Source organism: Oreochromis aureus, linkage group 5, assembly GCF_013358895.1.
Source record: "Oreochromis aureus strain Israel breed Guangdong linkage group 5, ZZ_aureus, whole genome shotgun sequence".
In the NCBI taxonomy this organism is placed as follows: domain Eukaryota; kingdom Metazoa; phylum Chordata; class Actinopteri; order Cichliformes; family Cichlidae; genus Oreochromis; species Oreochromis aureus.
The window spans coordinates 25,434,649-25,456,466 of NC_052946.1; the positions used below are offsets into that span (position 1 = coordinate 25,434,649).

Here is a 21,818-nt window from a genome sequence, read left to right on the forward strand (position 1 = left end):
AACAATTTAAAATAAGTTGGGTTTTTGGATAAAGCATGTCCGTTCATTTTAAATAAAGGGACTCTTAATAGTCAGACTTCCATGTATAATACACTGGAATGCTAAAAAATCTTTAAAATGTAATAACACACACTTCTTACCTGGGGTTTGATTGCAGGAAGGGGTTCATTTCCGTCTGATAGTGGTGTCCCTGATTAGACGGCTAGAGCAGAAGTAGAGGAAAGCTGTGTTAAAATGTCACCAGATGCTCCAATGCAAATCATTTTTCCCAAGAATTCTCCTTAGGTTCAGTTGAAAAGACCACTAAGTACTCGATTAAGCCGCAAAAAGGAAAAAGATTTACTTGTGCAGCACATCAAAATCGAAAATATTTTTGGGTTCAGAATGACCTGTTTCATTCAGTAAGGCAGTAATGAAGGTCGCCGCCATTCGACTCCTTTTTAAGCCCAGTCGCCCTGTCTCTCTATGAAAATTGTGCCACAACACTTACCTGTAACTGATAAGTGTCACTGGGCCTTTTGCTACTGTTGTGCACATCGTGTTGTTGAGTCAAAGGCAACTGTTGCAATGTGCTTTGATATTTCACTGCTTTTGCAATACAGGTTGAGTCCTTCAGGGATCAAGAGATAAATTTATAATTTTTCCTGTGCAGATTCATGAATTAATGCATTTAATGCAGTCTTGCCAGAGAATTAAACTGTGCCATGTCGTACTGTGAGGTGTCACTCAGATATAAATAAAGCATGAGGAGCGACATTTTGTGGAGACAGAGCTGTCCAGGACATCCACAAAGTTGCCCGTTCAAGGCTCCCTAAAATTACACATAAAGAACACCACCTGAGAAAATTAAGCTAAGTGAACATTTTTCTTTTTCTTTTTTAACAAAAGGTTTAGCCCAACCACAAATTAACCTTTCTTCTTCTTCTTTTTTTTCTTCTTTACAAATCTACAGTTTATGGAAATCCTTGTACTGCCGTTTCAGGTCAGAGCAAAAAGCCAATTTCTATGTTTTGTGCCTTGGCATAAAAATCAAGTATGACAAATCTGAGCAGCAAGGAACAGGAGGGATGGGTGAGCAATAAAGGGTGAACAAACCGAGATCAAGAAATCCGTGGAATCTAATAAGGTGTTCAAAACTTTAGATGTCCCTATACTCTGTAAGTATGAAAGACCTAAAGCATAGGTAGAATTACAGGTAGAAGACAGCAATGATTTCCTTTTTAATATATACTCATTTTCAGCTGCATGAAACACAAGCACATTACCCTCTCCATCTTGTCAAAGTTAAAGACCATATTATAGCCTCAGGAGGATTTTTAAGCGTAGTGGCTGTTAAAGGCTATTACATTACATGACTTTGATGAAGAAGCACTCATGTTGAAGCTGCAGTCCTTGCAGTGCTTGAGTTTATTTTAGCTATCTGTATGCTTCCGTACCTTCTTTATCTAATCACCTTCTTAGAATAAGACAGGACCTAAAATTGCAGCCTGTGGAATTCTGCTGGTAATATGGACTGAGGATGATGATGATGAGTTACTTGCCTGTCAAGGGATGGAGAAACTCTGGGGATCTAGGAAATAGCAACCATTTCTATATTCCAACTGTAACATTAAGCTCAGTACCTCACGTGGTCGATCGCACCTGCATGAACTCCAGTTTCAAAGAGAGCACTAAGTACATCTGCTGCCAACAGAAGTGCATCACTTATTTTGAACAAACATCACCTCGTGACCAAACAGCAAAATGTAGTGTGGATGTTCAATATAGCAGCGCTGGCTGTCAGTAGCTTGGGAGTCAATGTGATGACTTGCCTGGCACACTATCTGCTGTGTGTCTGCGAAGCCCACACACTTCTCATTTGCTCTTGGAGCTGACATCTATAATGTTTGTATTGTCTCCCTGGTGGAAACACCTTGGACTTTATTGACTCTTCCCTTTATATATCAACCATTATACATCCTTTATTCCCCTGTATCCCAGATCAAACAATCAGAAATCTAAAGAGCTTCATGTGTATCTGATCGACATCGTCTTAGTTGCAGAAACAGAAATCAGAACCTATCTATTAGGAAAATATTAAAACAGGGCAGTGCATGTAAAGTGTTTGTTTGTAAACCTATACTACACAAACCTATTTGGCAGAAAGGTCGAGTCAACCAATGATAGATAATTTATTTCCATAGCTTTCTGCTTTTTCTTTGAGACAAATGAATGGTGGCTGAATTCCCCTCAAGTGGTTATTTTCTATTATTTATTTCCACTCTACATCTGCCCATGAAAAATTACAGACTGGGTAGTATTACAAAACTAAATCTCAGACCTCTTACTCTTCCTTCCAATATAATTTCTGTAATAACACATATAATAATAATAAACTCCATTAAATTTAAAGACCCCGTCCTACGAAAATCAAATATTTAGGCCTAGACTTGTGTCCATAATGTATTTTTTATTTGGTAGAAGACACATCATGAGAAAAACAAGCAGTTTTTCTCACGATGAAAGTTTTTACCAGTTTTGTTCCAACATTCAGATAGTCAGGGTTTTTGTATGTAACAATGCTAAGAAACCAAACCCATCAACTACGAGGTGGAAGTAACTGGTCAGAGATGAGAGAGATCAACAGTGTTTGTCTGTCATTAACAAAGCATTATTATCTGTTTGCCAAAGCAGAGCAGTCAAATTTACAAATTAATCCCAGCGGTTTCCTCTCCTGCTTAACAAAGCGCACACTTTGACAGCGTGATGCACCGCTGAGTCTCCATCAGTGCAGCAGGAGAACTTGTGAGTGAGTGGCACTCTGAGACGCTGAGTGAGGGGTGGCTGCAGGACTGAGGCAGGGACTGGATAATAATCCAACATGTAACTGCAGATTGATCGTTTGATTTAGTAAAATCATTAAAAAAAAAAAAAACATTTGGCACTTCGATTTATTGTAGATTTAACAGTCACATAATCATTAAATCACTTTAACTTTTTAATTACCAACCTCCCATTAATTAAAGCGATACGGCTAAATGTTTTTAAATCTTTAATTCCATCATGAGATGTGTTTGACAGGGTAACTTTATGCTGAAACATTCTACAGGAGGACAATTTTGATGCAAGAATTTCAAATGAGTCAATTTTCTTTATCAAATAAAAAAATAATCACTCTTCAGGTTAAATGACTAAAAACACTGCTTACATTTTTTATATGAGTCAGTCTCCCATTTGTACAGCAATTATCAGATTTACAAATTTATCATTTTTATTCTAAAATGACAGTGCTGTAGCCATGTGTCCACAAAGAATATGTTTCACATCTAGGACAACCACTGTGTCAGAAATCTAATTCGTCACATTTAATCTATAATGTACATTTTTTTATGGAGATTATACAATTTTATATGCCACTGGCTCTTCCCTTGATGTAACCTTTGCAAATCTACAGCCTCTTTTGATGCATTTCAGAAATCCATCATCAAAAGTAAGCTTAGTTTAAAGTGATAAAACTAAGCATGCTATTCACGAGGTCACCACAAAATAACCAGCCTACTCTCCCCATGGTCAGAAAACTGAATCTGTTAGTGTTTTTAAATACGCAGGATGCTTACTGGATCCCAGACAACTTAGAAAATGAAAGAGAAATTTGTTTTACTTTTGTATACAGAAAAAACTCATGTTTTATGAGATTATTTTACAGTGGCTCATATGCATGTTTGCTCAACCACAGTGTGTTGTCATCTATCACAGGTCATTCTTTGTGGGATACTCATCCTTAACTAACAGGGAGAGAGTGGGACTGTATGTCGTTTATTTACAAGGCTCTTCAACAAAGATTGCCTTGTTCAGAGCTTAAATTTAAATACAGTACTTAGAATATCAGGTCATAGGACATTCTAACAGCTGTACTTTTAAAAAATGGATTTAAATACTGTGCTGCACACAAATAGGAATGAGCTACCAAAAAACTACTAAATATGAATAACATTTGAAAATATATTGATCTCTTGGGCTAACCTGTTTAAATAAAGAATTAAATAATAACACTTTTTATATAATCAATTTTTTTGTTGTGTTTTGTTTTCAACATTGTAATGGAAGCTTAGTACACGTTTGTCTGGAGGTTAAGTTTTGTCTGCACTGCCATAAATCACAGCAGCGGAAACCACTTGAATCACGACATCCAGGGTCCAGAGATGGATTATCATTGCCAATGGAGGAGTCCCAGCCCCAGACAATGACTATTTAGGTCCTGAAATTACTTAGTGTCATTTTTAGAGAAATCTATCCTTTTGATGGAAGTTTTAGGTGTTAGATTCACTAAAAAGTTATATCTGCATTTCTCTTCATTTGTGGTCTGTTTAATGTGTGGTATCTTTCTTTATCTTTCTCACTTTCACGTTATCAGCAAAGTGTTTTCTTAAAATACTGTTGGTGGTGCTGTTGCCATACATTACAATTATAAACACAACAGCTAATTCAAAAAAACCCAGAAAGATAGAAAGAAAAAAAACATAACTTCAGGGCATGATAGAGTAAAATGTAAATCCTAAAGTGGGGTCTAAAGATACATGTCTTTATTGGTGACCACATAATTGTGTCCTCAATAGGAACAATGAGGTGGTAATCCCTGAGGTAATAGCACTATTCATTGTGTCCTTAAATCTTAGGACATTAATGGATACCTGAATATACAGAAATGGTAACAGGCGTATAACTCAAGAATTTGTAATGATTTTATTCACTGGGGATCCTACAGTGGACTCAGCAGAGCCAGGCATGATAGTGTTATCTCTCCATAAGTGAAACATACTTTTGTTAATGGACCATAGATCTAAATGACCTTCAATAGCCAAGAGAAAACTGCACCATCTTTGAATTCTAAAAAGATCTCTGGGGAAATTTTCAAATGACCTAAATAATTTTTAGTCACTGAGGGACCTGTGGATATTGCGCCAGTGTATATTTAAAAACTGGAAGAGGCCAATTAATGTGTTTCTATCTCAATAACCTTTTATAATGCAAAAACATACTGGTGGAAGAGGTGCATTAGCACTTCATGGTGGTGTAAGTTGGGGTTTGAAATGGAAATGAGCAAGAATGAGGATCAACCCGGGTCAAACAAAATATTCGAGACAGGAGGACAAAAAGAGGAACAACGTGCTAATGATTGTAAGTGGTAGATGAGCTGCACATGTGCTGCTTGTTAGTGAAGAGTCAATAAAAGATGAAGAGTAGCAAAGCTGGACAATACAGACCAGAGAGATGTGGGTCCATGTAGAAGTATCGTCACTGCTCATGCTGATGCTGACATTACACCGGTGGATCTGAGATGCACTGAGGCCCGAGGCTTTGCATTCATCTTCCTCTTGCTCTCTTTTTAGGCTAGCAAGCATTCGGAGCTCCTCATCATCTTGTGTCTGTGGACTGCCGAACAGGTCCAAGTCGCAATGACTGGAATCAACAGGCTTTAGTGTCTCATCTTCTTCTTCTTCCTTCAAATTTATCACCAATAAAACCGAGATTACCTTTTTGTGAGCAATCCACAATACAATACCTTGCACTTAGTCACAGTCAGATATACACACTGATATAATGTTTTGTGCAGACAAATAAAGTACTGAAAGTCTTAACAATAAGCTTTAGTCCCAGATAGAGCTCAAGGCAATTCTGGACATACGCCATTGTTTTGCCCCACTGAGGAAATGTCTTTTAACTGTGGATCTATTGATTTAGCGGACTACTATGGTAACAGGATTTTTCTGACAAAGTGTAAGGAAGTCTTGTGATACCCTGGTGACGAATCAATAGCAGTCAATAAACCAAGGCGGCAGGGAGGGAAACAAACTCCTTGTCATATTCATCAGACAATCTTTCAGTCAAAGCCTTCACTGCATGTTGCCTGCTGTAGTTGGCACAAATCAGCAGTCAGGAGCTACACTGATGAAGGAAACTGGGATATCACTCAGCAGCGAGTTGTGTAAATGCAGAAAGCAACCGTCAAGTGACAGATCTCCCTTCAGGCCTTGTGATCGCTTCAGTTGACTATCCTCTGATCCTGGATCGTTTCAACTGGTGCTGGGGCCTACCTCAATTTGTAACAGACCATAGTCTGATCCGGCAAACCTTTTCCCCAGCTCTTTTTAGCTGTCCAAATCAGCAGTGATCACACATTACTATGAGTAAAGAGAGACAGCTGGGTGTACGAACATCAAAGTTTTTAATAAGCTGCACATTTGCCACAAGGACTCCAAACCCCCACTTGCACATCACAGTTAGAGCTCAGCACCTTTATGACTGCATACTAAAAGAATTGAGTTAACCCATCTACCAAAGATGGAATTTAATCAAAATAATTTTCATTAAACCATGCTGCATTAATCAATTTTCAAGGGGGTAAAACATATAAACATTAGCCCTCATTTTTATTCTGCTGTGGTCTCCAACAACTTCAGACAAACATGTCTGGCTCTTTGAGCTAGCCTGCTCAGTGTCAACTTTTTTTCTTTTTTGCCACTTGATAACTTTGTGTTTTTGATGTTTGGTCCTAGACAAATATTGTGTAGTGGACTCATCAAAGCTTTTTTAGTGGAAACAGTTGCCTACAGGGCTTGTTGTGAATGACTCAGACTCAGGCTCAGACAATAAGACTGCAAATTTGCAGTGCATGAAACCAAAAAATGTGCTTGAATGAGTCTAAAAGCTCTGTAAAGCTGCAATTTTAATTCTCTGATTTTGAGCTATGGGCATCCCCTTACCCCACTCATTTTTAGCAAATAATTGAATTGAAACAACAAAATTAAAGATCTTAAACTAAATATAAAAAATATGAATAAAACAAATATTAACTTTGTCTTTTCAATGCAAATGAACAAGATTTTTCATGGGTTGTAAAGTGTGTCTTCACTGGTAAGTGTGACATCTTAATGAGCATGCCTTCCTGGGTGTGGACACAATAAGAGGTGATCTGAAACTCTTTTTTCAGCAATAAATTGCAGCACTATTCAGCTATGATTAACTATCACAAAAATACTGAGCTATGATACCGGGTGAGAGCTGATGGTTGTTAAAATTGTAACCCCTACCTTGTGCTGTTTTGAATCATCCAATTTGACTTCTTGCAGGAGTCGTCTACAAACTGATATGCTGCTGCTCACATCAAGAAGCCGGTTTACTTTCTCTGAAACTCTTGGACCACACTTCTGTTCCAGTCCATTAGGTGAGAAGCACCGTGTGGGAAACAGCCCAGGTTCAGCTTTCCCACTGGAATGAGGCTGCATACCGGTGTTAAGTGGAGGTGTTAGGTTCACATTAGGAGATCCAGGGTGACCTTCCAGTTGTGTGCTCAAAGTTGGATCAAGCATTCTGGGAGATGTAAGATTGGACCCACTTGTTTTTTGATGTTGGAACATGGTGAAGTTGTTATCCTGAAAGAAATACAAGGACACCATTGGGAAATAAAATTATTAAATTCTACCCATTAGTTGAGTAATGTTTCTCTCGTGCTCTCTTTTGGTGTTTGAGCTTTAAATTAACCTCACATTTATAATAGCATCTTCTTCTTATCTGCTAATCTCTCACACCTTCAGATTTAGAGCTGCAACTCAGTATTGTAGTTTCAAACCCACAGCCCACTGTACCAAAGAGATTATATAAGATACTGCATATGCAAGAACTACACTGGTCGTCTCAGCATTAAAAGGAATACTCAACACAAAGAGATCTGCATATCACACATTTAAGTCTGTATTCTTGAAGGAGACCTGATCCTTTGCAGTTCGTTTCCACATTGAGATTACAATCTGGATTCATACCAGCAAAAATGACCAAAAAATAAAAATAAAACTGGGTGGTGCAGTGGTTAGCACTGTTGCCTCACCATAAGAAGGTCCTAGGTTAATACTGACCAGCCAGCTGGGGTCTTTATGTGCAAAGTTTGCATGTTTTCCCTGTACTTACTTGTAGGTTCCCTCTGGCTTTCTTCCACAGTTCAAAGACATGCTTGGGGGTAGGTTAGGTTAATTACTGATGTGTTAGCCCTGCGATAGACTAGTGACCTATCCAGGGTGTACCCTGCCTTTTGCTATGTGACAGCTGGGAAAGGCTCCAGTGACGGTTAAGTAATTAGTTAAGTGGAAGAAAATGGATGGATAAAAATAAAACCGTTGACCATCCTGAACCAAGCTAAGTAAGTGTAGTTAACACAGATGTAAAAAGCTAACTAAATCATCCAGATGCTGGCACTGTGTATTTAGCTTTCGGAACATACATGCAGTACTGTATGTGCAGACAGAGAATAAGGGAGTTCTACTGATATGAAGTTGTTCTTTTAATCTAAATCTGGATCAAACTTAGAACTCATCGCAACAGTTATAAAAAAATATGACAATAGTAAAATTGCACTACTGGTAAAAAACTAAAATTACAAATCACTTGCATTGAATACCTCACCCTGAAAAATAGATGTATCGCACTTATTTTAATATGCTGCTCCTAATGGAATTGAAAGATTAAGTATTTAAAACACAAGATGCTGTTTACTATCCTCCCACTTTTCACGTCAGCCATTGCCAGTTCTTCATACAATAGAAAGAATCACAGTTGTGGGATACTCACAACCAGATTGTTATCACAAAAACATTTCTTTGTTCATAATGTAGTCTTTGTTTCTCATGAATTTAAGAGCTCGAAGCTTTCCTTGGGCCTCGGAGATCAATATTTTTTCCTTATGCTGTCTGGTTTTTTTGGTGTTTTCTTTCATCTCTGAGCTTTGTTGTGGGGTGAAAGGTTATCACAAGCCCCTTGAGGTTTGTAGCTTACCGGCTCTATATGTTATTTGTTTTCCCTCATTTTTCTACACTTTATCATTTTTTTACATTCAGGTGAATAAACAATAAACAATATGTATTACTGAAACCCTGATATGGGTGCTTTTATGAGCCTGAATGCATTTTAATGAACTAATTCATGGTCCATTGTCTTAGGTACTGCATTTAAAAAACTGCACTTCCCTGAAAATATTGAAAAAAAATGACAAACGTGGTTTTAATGTATTTCAAAGTAGTTTATACATTCCAAGTTCATTTCTTTGTTTTGCTTTTAATATTTCTCTATGTTTAAGAGCAAATGCTTGCTCAAAAGAATTGTATGAAGCTGACGCAACACCTTGAAAGATGATATTGCTCCAAGTTGAGAAATGAACAACCTGACACAAATAAATCAAAACCAGGTTTTTATATGCAAATCTTATTATTCCATTACATCAATATATGTACAAAACTGAAATCTCTGTCAAATTTTTCTAAGTATAAGGAAACATAATGTTCTCCTGGGGTTTAAATGTCTTTAGAGCAAAATTATTATTACAAAACAACAGGTTAGAAAAAACATATACATGACTTATTTAGTTTAACCGTTCATCTTGCTGTAAATTTATTACATGATGGCAACTGAGTTGTGTTTTAATAATGAATGTTGGTATCATAATATACAAATATAGATATAACAAAAGCTTACTACACAAATTCAGTGTCTGTCTGCAAACCCCTCCTACACAATTAGGAGTTGAGCAAACAAGCTTGGCACACAGGTACATCTTAGACGCCTGAAGGTTCTTATCTATATATCATATATTGTTTGATCATATATTGATGTCATGATGTTGCCTAGCAACCACCCACCTACAGGCTAAAATGACCCATCTGTAGCATCTATGGACCTTTAACACCTTATAAAAATGATTATATTGTTTTAATTTTCACAACAATAACAATAATTTAATAAATAATTATTCATATTATTAGTCTGTCATGTTGCCTAGCAACCACCTAATAGCTACCTAAAATCACGGACCAAACAATACTGTAGCACAGTTATGTGTAATAAATGTGTAATAAAGATTACATTTTTTTCACCAAATAGGTGTTTGCAAGACATTTATTTTCAGTTCCTTTGAAAGCCAAACATTATGTTCCAATTTCTTATTTTTATAATCTTGATTAACTTTTAATTGGTTTATATCTGTGGAAAATCTAAGATACAGGAAACATGCTATTAGCCAAATCACATGTCACGGGTTCAAGGCTCACTAGAGACGGCGAGAACAGCGAACTCCCGGCATATCGTTTGCAAACCCCCCCCCACGGTCTTTCACTACTCACGTTAAACATGATATATAAGCCACTTAGATAAATTAAAAATGTTATTGTTTGGCTTTTTTCAGTATTTTATTTGTTCGTGAGTAAATCGGTTTGGCTAAGATTACAGCTGAATAAACGTCAAACGGAAAACTGATTAAACAGAAGTGTGAGATGATTCTGTGAAGACCGACCCAGTGAAAATTTAGGTAGTGGTGGACTGGCCAACCCCCAACTCCAACGGTTCCTCGGTTTTGCACATTTTTACTGGAGGTTCATTCACAACAACAGCCAGGTAGTTGCACCCCTAACACGCCTTACCGCCACTAAAATATACTTTCTCTAGTCCTCAGAAGCCGAAGCTTTCTTTGTCTAACTAAAGAAGCTGTTCACATCAACACCTGTTCTTGTCCATCCTGACACCAAGCTGCAGTTCATTGTGGAGGTAGATGCATCTGACTCGGGGGTTGGGGGCAGTACTCTCTCAATGCTCCAGTCCACAAGGCAAGCGGCAGCCCTGTGCCTTCTTCTCATGCCAGCTAATCCCAACTGAACAGAACTACGATGGCATTGGTTAGAGGGGGCCGAACAGCCTTTTGTCATCTGTACAGATCACAAGAACCTGACATACCTAAGGAGTACTAAACGACTTAATGCTCACCAGGCTCACTGGTTTTTATTTCTAAGTTGCTCTAACTTCACTATTTTCTATGGCACTTGATGTTCCATAGAAAATAGTTCCATAGAAAAAAGCCAGACGCCCTGTCGTCCTGTCCCATTTTCTGCTGCCACTAACTCAACAAAGCCCAAAAACATTCTCCCCTCTTCATGCACAGTGGGCTCACTAACGTCAGACTATAAGGAGACAATTCAAAAAGCCCTGCAGGATGAACCAGACGCTGGCACCGGGCCGCCTGCTCTACAGTCATCCACTGGTTCACACTGCCTGGTTCAACTGTCACCCTGGGGTGAGTAGGACTATATTGTTCCTCAAGCGTTACTTGTGGTGTGAATCATTGGAAAGGGATGTAAAGGATTATGTGGCAGTATGTTCTAGCTGTGCTTGTAGTAAGAGTAACACTCAATGCCCTTTGGGGCTACTGCAGTGTTTACCTACACCTCATCGCGCTTGGTCCTACATAGCACTACACTTTTTTATGGGTGGATAGGTTTTCCAAGGTTGTTCACTTCACCAGTCTCGAGAAATTAACCACACCCACTGAAACTGCAAAATTACTGACCCATCATGTTTTCAGGCTTCATGGGATCTCTGCAAAAATTGTTTCTGACCAGGGCTCCCAGTTAATTTCCCAAGTATGGAAGACCTTTTGTTCTGCACTCTCAGCCAAGGTATGTGTATGCTCAGGTTTTCATCTTCAAATCACTGGCCAGTTGGAGAGGCTAAATAAAGAACTGGAGACGTCTCTCCGCTGTGTAACCTTCCAAAACCCCTCATCCTGGTCCTCACAACTGGCATTGCTGGGACATATAACTCTCTTACCTCCTCTGCTACTGGTTTTTCGCCCTTCGAAACATTTCTAGGGTACCAGCCTCCACTCTTCCCCTCCACAGAAGCCGACCTCACCATGCCAACAGTACAGCAACAACTACAGAGGAGGAGACAGGTGTGGACCCGGACCAGGGAGGACCTCCTCAAGACGGTCGAGAGAAACCAGCATTATGCCCATCGCTGTCAGCCTTCCGCTCCCTCCCAATGACCTTGGACAGAAGGTGTGGCTCTCGGCTAAAGACATTCCCTTGATGTCCTTGACACGCAAGCTCGCACCACGCTTCATTGGTCCATATGAAATTGATTCCGTCATTAATTAGTCATGTCACATAAGCATTGTTATTGTTACTGTATAAAAGCTGTACTGACAGCATTATGAAAACAGTGAGATGTTCTATAACAGTCACCCTTTAAACAGGTATGGGTGTCTCTTGTTGTTGACAGAAATGAAGTTCTGGTTTCTTTTGCATTTATAGCGGCTTTTTCATTATGAGGAATAATAGTTACTGACCAGAAAACAAAAAGTCGTAGGTGGGGAGAATGAAAACATAAAAGTTCTTTCTGTTACTGGTTTTAAACGGCTTTCAACTGAGTGAAAGCAGCTGATTACCGTTTAGAGGTACAAAGAAGGGCAAATTAGTATGATGCTGTAATTGGACTAGAAAAAACAGATGGAAGCAGAAAGTTCTAAGGGTGATCCACTAACAATTCTCCAATTTCTAAACACAAACGTAGTCAGTTCATTTCAGTAATCACCAACACCATTTAACAAGAGCAGCCCAAATTGACCGGTCGCAAATAAAGAACAACTAACAACAGAGGCATAGCTTGTTGCTTCTGTTGTGATGGAAACAGTATTGTATAAGTCTAGGTTTTATATATGGGTTTTTCCCATGGTAATTCAGACTAGGGAGAGGCCACAGAGGGAAAATCGATTTGTTCTAAGGCAATGGTGAAATCTTTAGTCAGACACTGAGTGGGGACTCAGTGGATCGGGGCAGACGCTCTGGATGAATCCTGTTACATGTGATGGAGGGCAAAACCATGTAATCTGTGTGTAACAGCTGTGTACTGGTGTAGAAGAACACCGAACATTATTTACCATCAGATCCAGAGCGATCCAATAAAGCTACTGCTGTGCCACATGTGCAAAAATACACACTCCTTTTTTCTGAATGCTGCGTGATATTGCTGATATTTTACTGAACTCAAAGAAAAAAAAAATCAGATACACACCCAGCTGTGGACAACACTCAGTCTCAATCTGTGAGTCGAATGCCTCTACAAAATCCAGAGTTACAGTAAATGGCATTATTCTAACAAGTTTAACAACAGCCTGAAGTCCAATAAGAGCTGTTTTGACAGATATTTTCAGTGTTATGTAACAAACACAATATGTAACAGAAAAGAAGAAAAGAACACAGCTCAGAAAAAGGAAAGATATGACCTTGCGCTAAGCTATCGAGGTGAGGACTTGAGTGACGACCTATAGGACAGACCGAAAACTCTGGCAGGCAGCTGTGCCCCTGTGGCGTTAAAGGGATTGTTCATATAAGAGTGTTGGCAGCTATGTCAGGCACAAATGAGTTAAAAGATGATTTTCTTTCAGTATGAAACAATGGCACACACAGCAGTAAACTGCCTACCGCAAACCTCAGTAAATTACAGCTGTAAGACTGATTTCTCAATTCTCCCTTCCCAAATTTTTCTACTCTGAAAGAGAAACTTCTGCAAATGCATATGCAATGAGGCCAGCCACAAAAATAAATGTCTTCATGCCTTTACATTGCTAACCTTTTATTATAGCGCTATTATAAATCCTCCAAAATAGCATTTTAATGGAAACAGATGACAAACTCTGTATTAAGAAGTGACATTATTACATGTGAATTGTTATAATTTCCTTTTTTCTTTGCATGTAGATGTCAACCTTAACCGTTAAACACAATTACTGAAAACTCCAAAGACAGTTCCCCCAAAGCACGGTGGCAGAGATAGAAATAATATTGAGACAAAGCAATGCCTTTTGGAAACAGAGCAAAGATAAAGAAAAAAAAAGTAGTAAACAAGAAAAGTTTTACAATTCACCTTATAGGTACTTTTTCAATCAGTCTAGTGTTCACACACATTGTTCTGGTTTGGACAGCAGGGTACTGAGGTCTTTAAAAAAAAAGAAAAGAAACAACAACAGAAAAAGCATGCTGCACTAACTATACAATGCCCAATGCTGAGGCAATATATCCCTACAGTATTTTTTATTCTTTATAAGTGTTCTGATAGGCCCTTTATTAGATTATTTAACAAACACTATAAATTGACAGCCAAGGAAGCTGAAATGGCTGTGCTCTTTTGACAGAGGTGAAAGTAGTTATAAAGCCATTCTCCAAACCAATATTTCATGCAAATTCTAAAGAAATGTTCAACCTGGAAAGAGCTTTATGGAAGAAAGGTTATACATGCAATTTACAAAGGTCACCATAAAAGATTCATTTTTTGAAACCAATCTATTTTACTGTTTTCCCAATATGATAACCCTGGCTCCTCAGTTTCAACATGTACATCTGCACCTGTACACAATGTCAGTGATAAATGTGAGCCTCAGGAGAAGCTCTTACAATACAAAATCAGAACATGCACTATTAACATTTTAGAGATGACTTCAAGTATCTGGGTTTTTTTTCAATGTAGTTGCTAACCTTGTAGATATAATGCATTGATTTAAAATTGCCATAAAACAAAAAGAGTGTTGAGTTTGATATTGTAAGATCACTGGCCTTGTGTTTCTTAAGATATACTGTTCACACTAAACATGGTTGTCTTGTACTGTGCCCATGCACAACTGTACTCCCTCCCCCCTTGTCTGCTGGACTGCACTCACACTGTGCTTTATGATCCAGGCCTGAGCACGCATCAATTTGTCTCAGCATCTCAATAAGCTCTCTCCCCGTTTCATGCACACACGCTTTTGAAAAGCACTCTTGTGAGCACAATGAGGTTCACAATTTTATGCATTTTGTGGCTTAATTTGGACAGGGTTTTTTTTTTTTCGAGCGACGACGCACTATTCTCTCACATGCCTTACAGATTTATAAATTACTTAATGCATTGACTTTCTCAGAGGCAATGGGTGTCTGAGTTTCATGCTTGGGCAGAAAACACATGCCCACATCTTGGACAGACAACATGTGCTCCTCACACAGTAGCAGTGATCATATTTGTTAAAGGAACTGGTACAGCCTAGCGTGAATAAAACCTTGTATTTAACTTTGCATAATGTAATTGCTTCAATATATCTCCTCGAATTTGTATGTGTGTTAGTTTCCTGTTCATTTCTGGGTTTTGCTTCATATTTTTTTCGTAATTGATTTTCCTCTTTGTTTCCTGTAACTTTACATTCTGTCTTTGTCTTCCCAACACTGATTTCACCTGTTTTTTGTTTTGTTATTGGATCTCTGTGTATACTTTGGCCTGTCCCTCCTTCAGTTTTTGTCTCTATTTTTGTTGTGCCCCTTTCTGGATTCCTATTTTGTTTTACCAAGTACATGGCATGTTTTATTGCCAGTCAATAAAGCCTCAGCTTTTGAATTAATCCTGGCTCAGTGTTCTGCATTTGAGTCGTCTCCTGTAGAATCACAACAAGGATATTAATTCTGAATTATAAGATTTATTATAAAGTTTTAAATAAGTAAAAGCAATTAGCATGTCTTTGAAGATCATTCTTTGTGATCATAGTTTAATCTCCTTGCTAAGCATAAAGAAAATCATCACTTTTTGTTACAAGTCTCAGAGCCATTAATAAATTATCTGATGATAAATAACCACACTGACCTTTCAAGTGAAAATTTAATGCATAATATGAAATGTGCAATATAAAATACTACTCACCAAAAATTTAAAGTGAAATTAAAGCTAGTACTTCAAACTTACTCTGATTAAACAGAAATAAATCAAACTTTGGGCATTTTGAAGGATTTCTTAGTGAATTAGACATAGTTTTTCATTTCTACTCCATGTCAAACTAGTAGTGCATGTAATATAAAGCAGTTTTTGCTTGACAGATAATCATTAAGTGTCCCCGCAAGACAGGAGCACTTGTGTGTGTGTGTGTGAACTCAAAGAACAGTGTGCTTGTGTCTCTCCCTTAACATACCTCATCACTTTCACTGCCAATAAAGTCATCCTCGGGCTGGACATCATACCGCCTCCCAATCTTGCTCTGAACCTGACGATCTCCCATCTCCATCTTCTCCTGGTCACCCTGGCCTTGTCCTCGTTTGGGTGAGTGAGGCTGGGATGAGAAAGTGAACACCTCCTCTTGCAGAGTGAGCTGAGGCTCAGACCCTTCATTACTCTCCCAGCTGTTCCAGACCTTCAGGTCAGAAGGCAAACCTTGCTGCACAGAGCACAGTTGAGACTCTGTGACCATGAGCGCTGAACTTTCCTTTGCAGGAGTGCGGCACTCATCTAAATGAAAGATGATAAAATAAGATCAAGTAACAAAAGAATAGTTGCAAGGAAATGTTATTAAGAGTTTTAAATGTACAAATTCCCAAGTATGTCTTTCACAACGCGTGTGAACAATTAGACATGGAGTCAAATTACAATAAGCAATAAATCACTGTTTTATTACTTTTTAATCATACGGTTACTGTCATTCTAATTTGATTTGAATATGTGCACACGAAATTCATAATAACAATATAATAGGGTTGCAAATCATTCAACGACCTGGCAAAATGAGCATTAATGAAGTTATCCTGCACTGACATGTTTGTATTGCTTATTAACAACGATGATGGTTAATTAGGTACAGTGAAATGTTATAGACAAAAAAATAAGAAAAACATCAGCAGTAAGAAAACCATTTTACTGCTAATTTGTCACTGATGAAATGTCACCTATGCCACCTTTATATACATGTAGGTATATAAATAGCAAAGAGAATAAAAGCTTGTTTTAGCCTTTAATGAATGCTGCATCCACTTCTGTTGGTATGCGAGAAACAATGAATCCTTATACTGCGAGATAAGCCTGAGATCACAGAAAGGGGCACCTAAATTTGAATGAGTGAGCACATTTGAATCTCTCGACAGTATAATCACTTTCTCTAATTGCCCACTGTGTGGCAAACCCTGCGCCCAGGAGATGTCCCTCTGACTTTTATTTAATGCGCCACATTACCATTAATGAACTAACTGCTTTCCGTCTGTGGGCAGGGCTGCAGCAAAGGAGCTTACTGCTGGAGAAACATCCATAATTGAGCTTTCGGAACACATGCACTCACTTCACAAGGACAATGTGGGTATAGGTGTGTCCGTGTGTGTGTGTGTGGGGTAGCAGTGCGGGGAGAGTTTGTGGGGGAGGGATCCCACAAGTGGCCTTGACACAGGTTATGCAAAATTAAAAAGGGGGGAAAAGCTTGTGTCCAATGTAGAATGAGATCTTTTAAAATTCATGCAACACTTCAACAATCCAGTTTAAAAAGTAAGAGTGGGAACACATATTGTTTTTCTCAAGCATAAGCAAGGTGCTTATTAAAATCATAACATGCAAAGCAGTCATCAAAATCACCCAGCATGTACATTGCTCTATTTTGTCTCGTGTTCCCATCTCTTGCTGTCGTGCTTAACTTTTCACTGATATCACATGTCTTCCTGGTGTCTATTTACGGCTGCTTTAAGCCTCATCGGCTGCTAGATGTTCTGACTTTTCTGCTAGGGTCAGAGACTGGTGCTTGCTCTCCTGCCTACTGGATGAAGGGCTGCAGCTTTCCCAGCTTTCACTATTCCCTCTATGGTGCTGAGGTACAGCATCCCAAGGAGATGTTAACAATAACTGAAACACCTAATAATATAAAAGAATAGTACACCTTTAGCCCACCACAACACACATAGAATATACACTCACCAGCCACTTTATTAGGTACACCAGTTCAACCGTTCATTAATGAAAATATTAAATCAGGTAATCACTAATAGCCAACAGAAATGGTTAGGATGACATGCAAATGAAATGTTCAAATAAAACATTAAAATGGGGAAAGAAAATGATTTCAGTGTCTCTGAACATGGAATGGCTGTTGGTGCCAGACGAGCTAGTCAGAGTATTTTTTATATTTTAGAAACTGCTCTCTGGGTGAGAATGCCTTGTTGATTCCAGAGGTCAGAGGAGAATGGTCAGGCTGCTTTGAGCTGATAGGAAGACAAAGAACAGTAACTGAAATAAGCTCAAATAAACGCAACCAAGGTATGCAGAAGAACAATTCTGAACGCACAACATGTCGGACTTTAAAACAGACAGACAGCAGCAGCATCAGAAGACCACACCAGGTTCTGTTTCTGTCAGCTGTAACAGGAAATTGCAGCTAAAACTTGTATAGGTTCACCAAAATTGGAAAAAAAGAAGAAAAAATTCACTGCCTGATCTGATAAGTCTTGCTACACTTGGATGGTAGGATCAGAATTTGGCATAAACTACCAAAAAGCATGGCTCCAGTCTCCCTTGTATTAACAGTTCAGTATGGTAGTGGTGTAATGGTGTGGGGGATATTTTCTTGGCACGCTAAGGGCCCCTATTAACAACTGAGCATTGTTTGAACACCACAGCCTACATAAATATTGCTGATGATCATCCATCCCTTTGTAACCACAGTGTGGCCATCTATGTCACAAAGCTCAGATCTCTAATAGAGCCCCTTTGGAATGTGGTAGAACAGGAGATTTATATCATGGATGTGGAACTGACAAATCTGCAGCATCTGTGTGATGCTACATGTCATCATGGACTAAAATCTCTGAGGAATGTTTCCAGTAACTGGTTGAACCTACACCACAAAGAATTAGGGCAGTTCTGAAGGCAAAAGGGGATCCAAGTGGCTGGTGAGTGTATACAGTGCACACAACTTACCTGATGATGTTTGCTTTTCTCCTCCAGCACTGATGACTCGCAGCCTCTTAGATCCCTTCTTGTCAGCCGCTCTTTTTTTAGGAGGATGTGGCTGTAAACTGCCAGATGCTCCTACATAATGTACTTTCAACATTAGAAAAGCTTTATAACACAAAACAGTCAAACAACAATGTTATTAGAGCTTGCCAGAAGCATATCTGTGAATTGATTATGCACCGTGAAAATCCTTATTAATGAAGGCATTTCAGTAACTGAGCTTCTTACATTCATTCAGTGAGGAGAATATTTCCAGCTACATTATGTTCAGCTGAATTAGGGAATTTTAATCATCCCATTTTTTTCATTCTGTCATGCTCAAAGAATGCTGTATTACCAGCCATAAAAGCTGTTATTAGGTGCTTGAGAGAGCATGTTCTGAGAAAGAGGACTCTTATTTTGTTAGTTTGTTGATTCAAATGTACTGCATTTACTGATGCCTAGTATCTGGAAGAAATGAAAAGGCAAAGTAATCATCTATGCTCTTAGGGCAAAGATGCAATGGAAATCAAGTATATTAAAATCCCAGTCCCAAAGGCTTAAACTGTTTTACTCTTTGAGGATTTAGTGTCAAAAACCATTCACAGGTACTGAGTCAATGCCAGCTAGTTTTGAACTGAAGATTTGTGGCAAAATCTGTTTCAGTTAGTTTCATTATACCAATGTTTAGTTCAAAGTATGATGACAACGTTTTTCCAGACCACAATTTAAGTTCATAAAATAGGCATTAGTTGTTTTGTGTCTATATCTAACACTTCACATCAGCAAGTATAAGGCGAATCAGCTTAACAAACCTAAACTCTAATGAACTCTTCATTTCCTTTGTTAGCAAATTAGATAAAATGGTCTTAAAGACCTGCACAGATTCAACAATAGCATATCTGCCCAGTAACCGAAAGGTCACAGCGCAAAACTGCAATGCCCCTGGTTTGATTACAGCCAGCGGGTGTGTTGCACATCACACCCCTCTCTCACCCAATGTTCCGTCTCTTTCTTTGCTGTCAGCGATTCAATTAAGGCATAATGCCAAAAAAACACATCTAAAAAAATATGACCTAATGAGGGTGTGGGGAGTGGTGCTTGTAGTATCTGTTTAATAACCCATCATCATTCTGCTCAGCATCGGCGCAGAAAAAAATGAGCAGAGGAAGTGAAAATAATATTTTTTTTTTTGGCTTCTTTCCAAAAACTATTTTTTTTCTTCAGGTTTCAGCCTCTTTTTTTCTTTTTGGGTTAAAGAACTGTTTTTTTTTAAATCCCTGTTGAAACCCCTAAATATCATTTTACAATTAAATATTTATCTAGTCCCATTTCCTGGGTTCTTCCTCATTTTCTAAACCTTGTTTAATGTGGCATGGGTTCCTGCAGATACATAACACTCCCAGTCCACACAGACATATGTTAGAATGGTGTACATGCAGCCCAGAAAAGCATAACTTCAGCTTGAGCTAGTGTACAAAGAAATAGAAAGAAAAAGAAACAAAGAAACAGATCATAGATAAATAAAGACTGTAACGAGCAATGCTAAGTGTTTTAGTGATAAAATAGCAAGATGAACAGGATATGTTCAGACATAGATAGCATTCAGACTCAATAAAATCACTCTCTGTACTCTGTCAAATTTACCCTCATTGAGAATGTGGGAAGGTTCTCCATGTGATAAATTCTCACTCTGGTTGGTAATGCTCTGACTTTCTGTAGTAACCTTTTGGTTCATTCTACTCGATCCCTGTGGGACGTAACCAAAGGAAACATACAAGTTCAGAGACAAATTTATTCTGTTTTGTAGTAAGTACAATTTATGGCAGGCATACAAATCATTCAGAGAGATATGCTGTATGTTCTTACAGGATTGGTTAGATTACTAATTTGGAAAGGAAAAAAAAGAGACTACATTTCTTTCAGTTCCATCTTATGTTACCTTGTTTTTTCTTCCAGTTAGGAGAGGTGGTCCAGAGGTTCTGGAGCCTGAGGCTGTGTGTAAAATGCCCTGGGGCCTGGTTCTACGATAACTGGCTGATCTGGCAGTGGTAGGAACTGCACAAAAGTAAGACATTCCCATTAGTTATTGATCTGAATTGATTAGTTCCTGTAGGATTTCTCTTATGCTAATACATAAGGCCATTTCAGTTTGAAGGGCACAGACCAGCATATTAAGATGAGGAAAGAGCTGTGTTCTTTCAAACTAAAAAGATCCCTTAAAGTTCCTTTGTAACTGTGAATAAAAATCTTTAGAACGTTCCCTTTTATGTAGATTATATACTGCAATTTTTTTTTAAATTAAATTTCTTAAACTATATTGCAAACATAATCAATAAGAAAACACTATGCACTTTACTAATGCTTAGCATTTTAATTAGAGTCTAATGGGCAAAATATTTTATGAGGAATGAAAATTAATGATTGGATACAAATTTGACTCTACTGCTGAGCTGATATAACGGATGTTTTTCTTTAATCTAACAATCTGTTCCATTTCATCATGTGAAAATAATGGGCTACAGTGGGAGATGTGATATGGCGACAACTTGACCCCACTGTATCTGTGCCAGGACTCATCAGGACCACCTCTGCTGATGTTAACAGCCAAACACACTTTCTTGTAAAGCCTCATCAGAAGAGTGAGCAAATACTTTGCTCTCTGCAAAACACGCGCACACACATACACGCTACAATAAAAAAAGACAGAGCTTTGGTGGATTTAAGAAGAGAAAGAGATGATGTTGCCCCTGTTTGATACAGCAAGTTAAATTAATTGAACTTTACTGCTGGAATGTGTACATTCCTCCAGAAACTTGAAAAAGAGTGATATAACAGCAAGAACTACAACAAGATCTATGTCTGCATAAGCTAAAAATATTTTTAGAACAGACTTTAATTTATGAGAAATTTTTGTCTTTGGGATTAAGAGAATGTCTTTGCTGAAGCACAGAGATAATCAGGGCTTGTTTGTTGTTGCATGAAACAAAGTGCTGTAGCTTACTTTTAACAGTTTCTGACACTTTGGCTACTGAAGGATCAGCATTCACCCAGCAATTCTGTCAAAGTCAAAATTGGATGCCTACTTTAATAGCAATCGTTTTAATTATGATTAGGAATGTTATGCTAATAATGCAGATGCTAATTATGAAAAGATATTTCTTGTGCGTGGTTACTGCTCTCTTCTATGTGCACTGCTGGTTGACTCAACATGACTTAGACAGCTGTCAGAACAAATAAATATGCACTGATAAAAAAGGCCACAA

At 38.2% G+C, this 21,818-nt stretch overlaps 1 protein-coding gene across 4 annotated transcripts in view; it reads right to left on the reverse strand.

The window, feature by feature from the left end:
• Positions 1-21,818, reverse strand: part of cfap20dc (CFAP20 domain containing) — a 30,873-nt gene that overhangs the window by 5,164 nt on the left and 3,891 nt on the right. For 3 of the 4 annotated variants that reach the window (XM_039612869.1, XM_039612868.1, XM_039612870.1), the window contains exons 8-14: positions 20,495-20,610; positions 20,200-20,302; positions 18,538-18,660; positions 15,782-16,095; positions 7,071-7,412; positions 5,244-5,480; positions 141-202 (exon numbers count right to left, since the gene is read on the reverse strand). In XM_039612869.1, coding sequence (XP_039468803.1) covers positions 141-202; positions 5,244-5,480; positions 7,071-7,412; positions 15,782-16,095; positions 18,538-18,660; positions 20,200-20,302; positions 20,495-20,610 — 1,297 coding nt within the window. The remainder of the gene's footprint in view (positions 1-140; positions 203-5,243; positions 5,481-7,070; positions 7,413-15,781; positions 16,096-18,537; positions 18,661-20,199; positions 20,303-20,494; positions 20,611-21,818) is intronic. The other variant, XM_031757637.2, reaches the window with a different exon arrangement.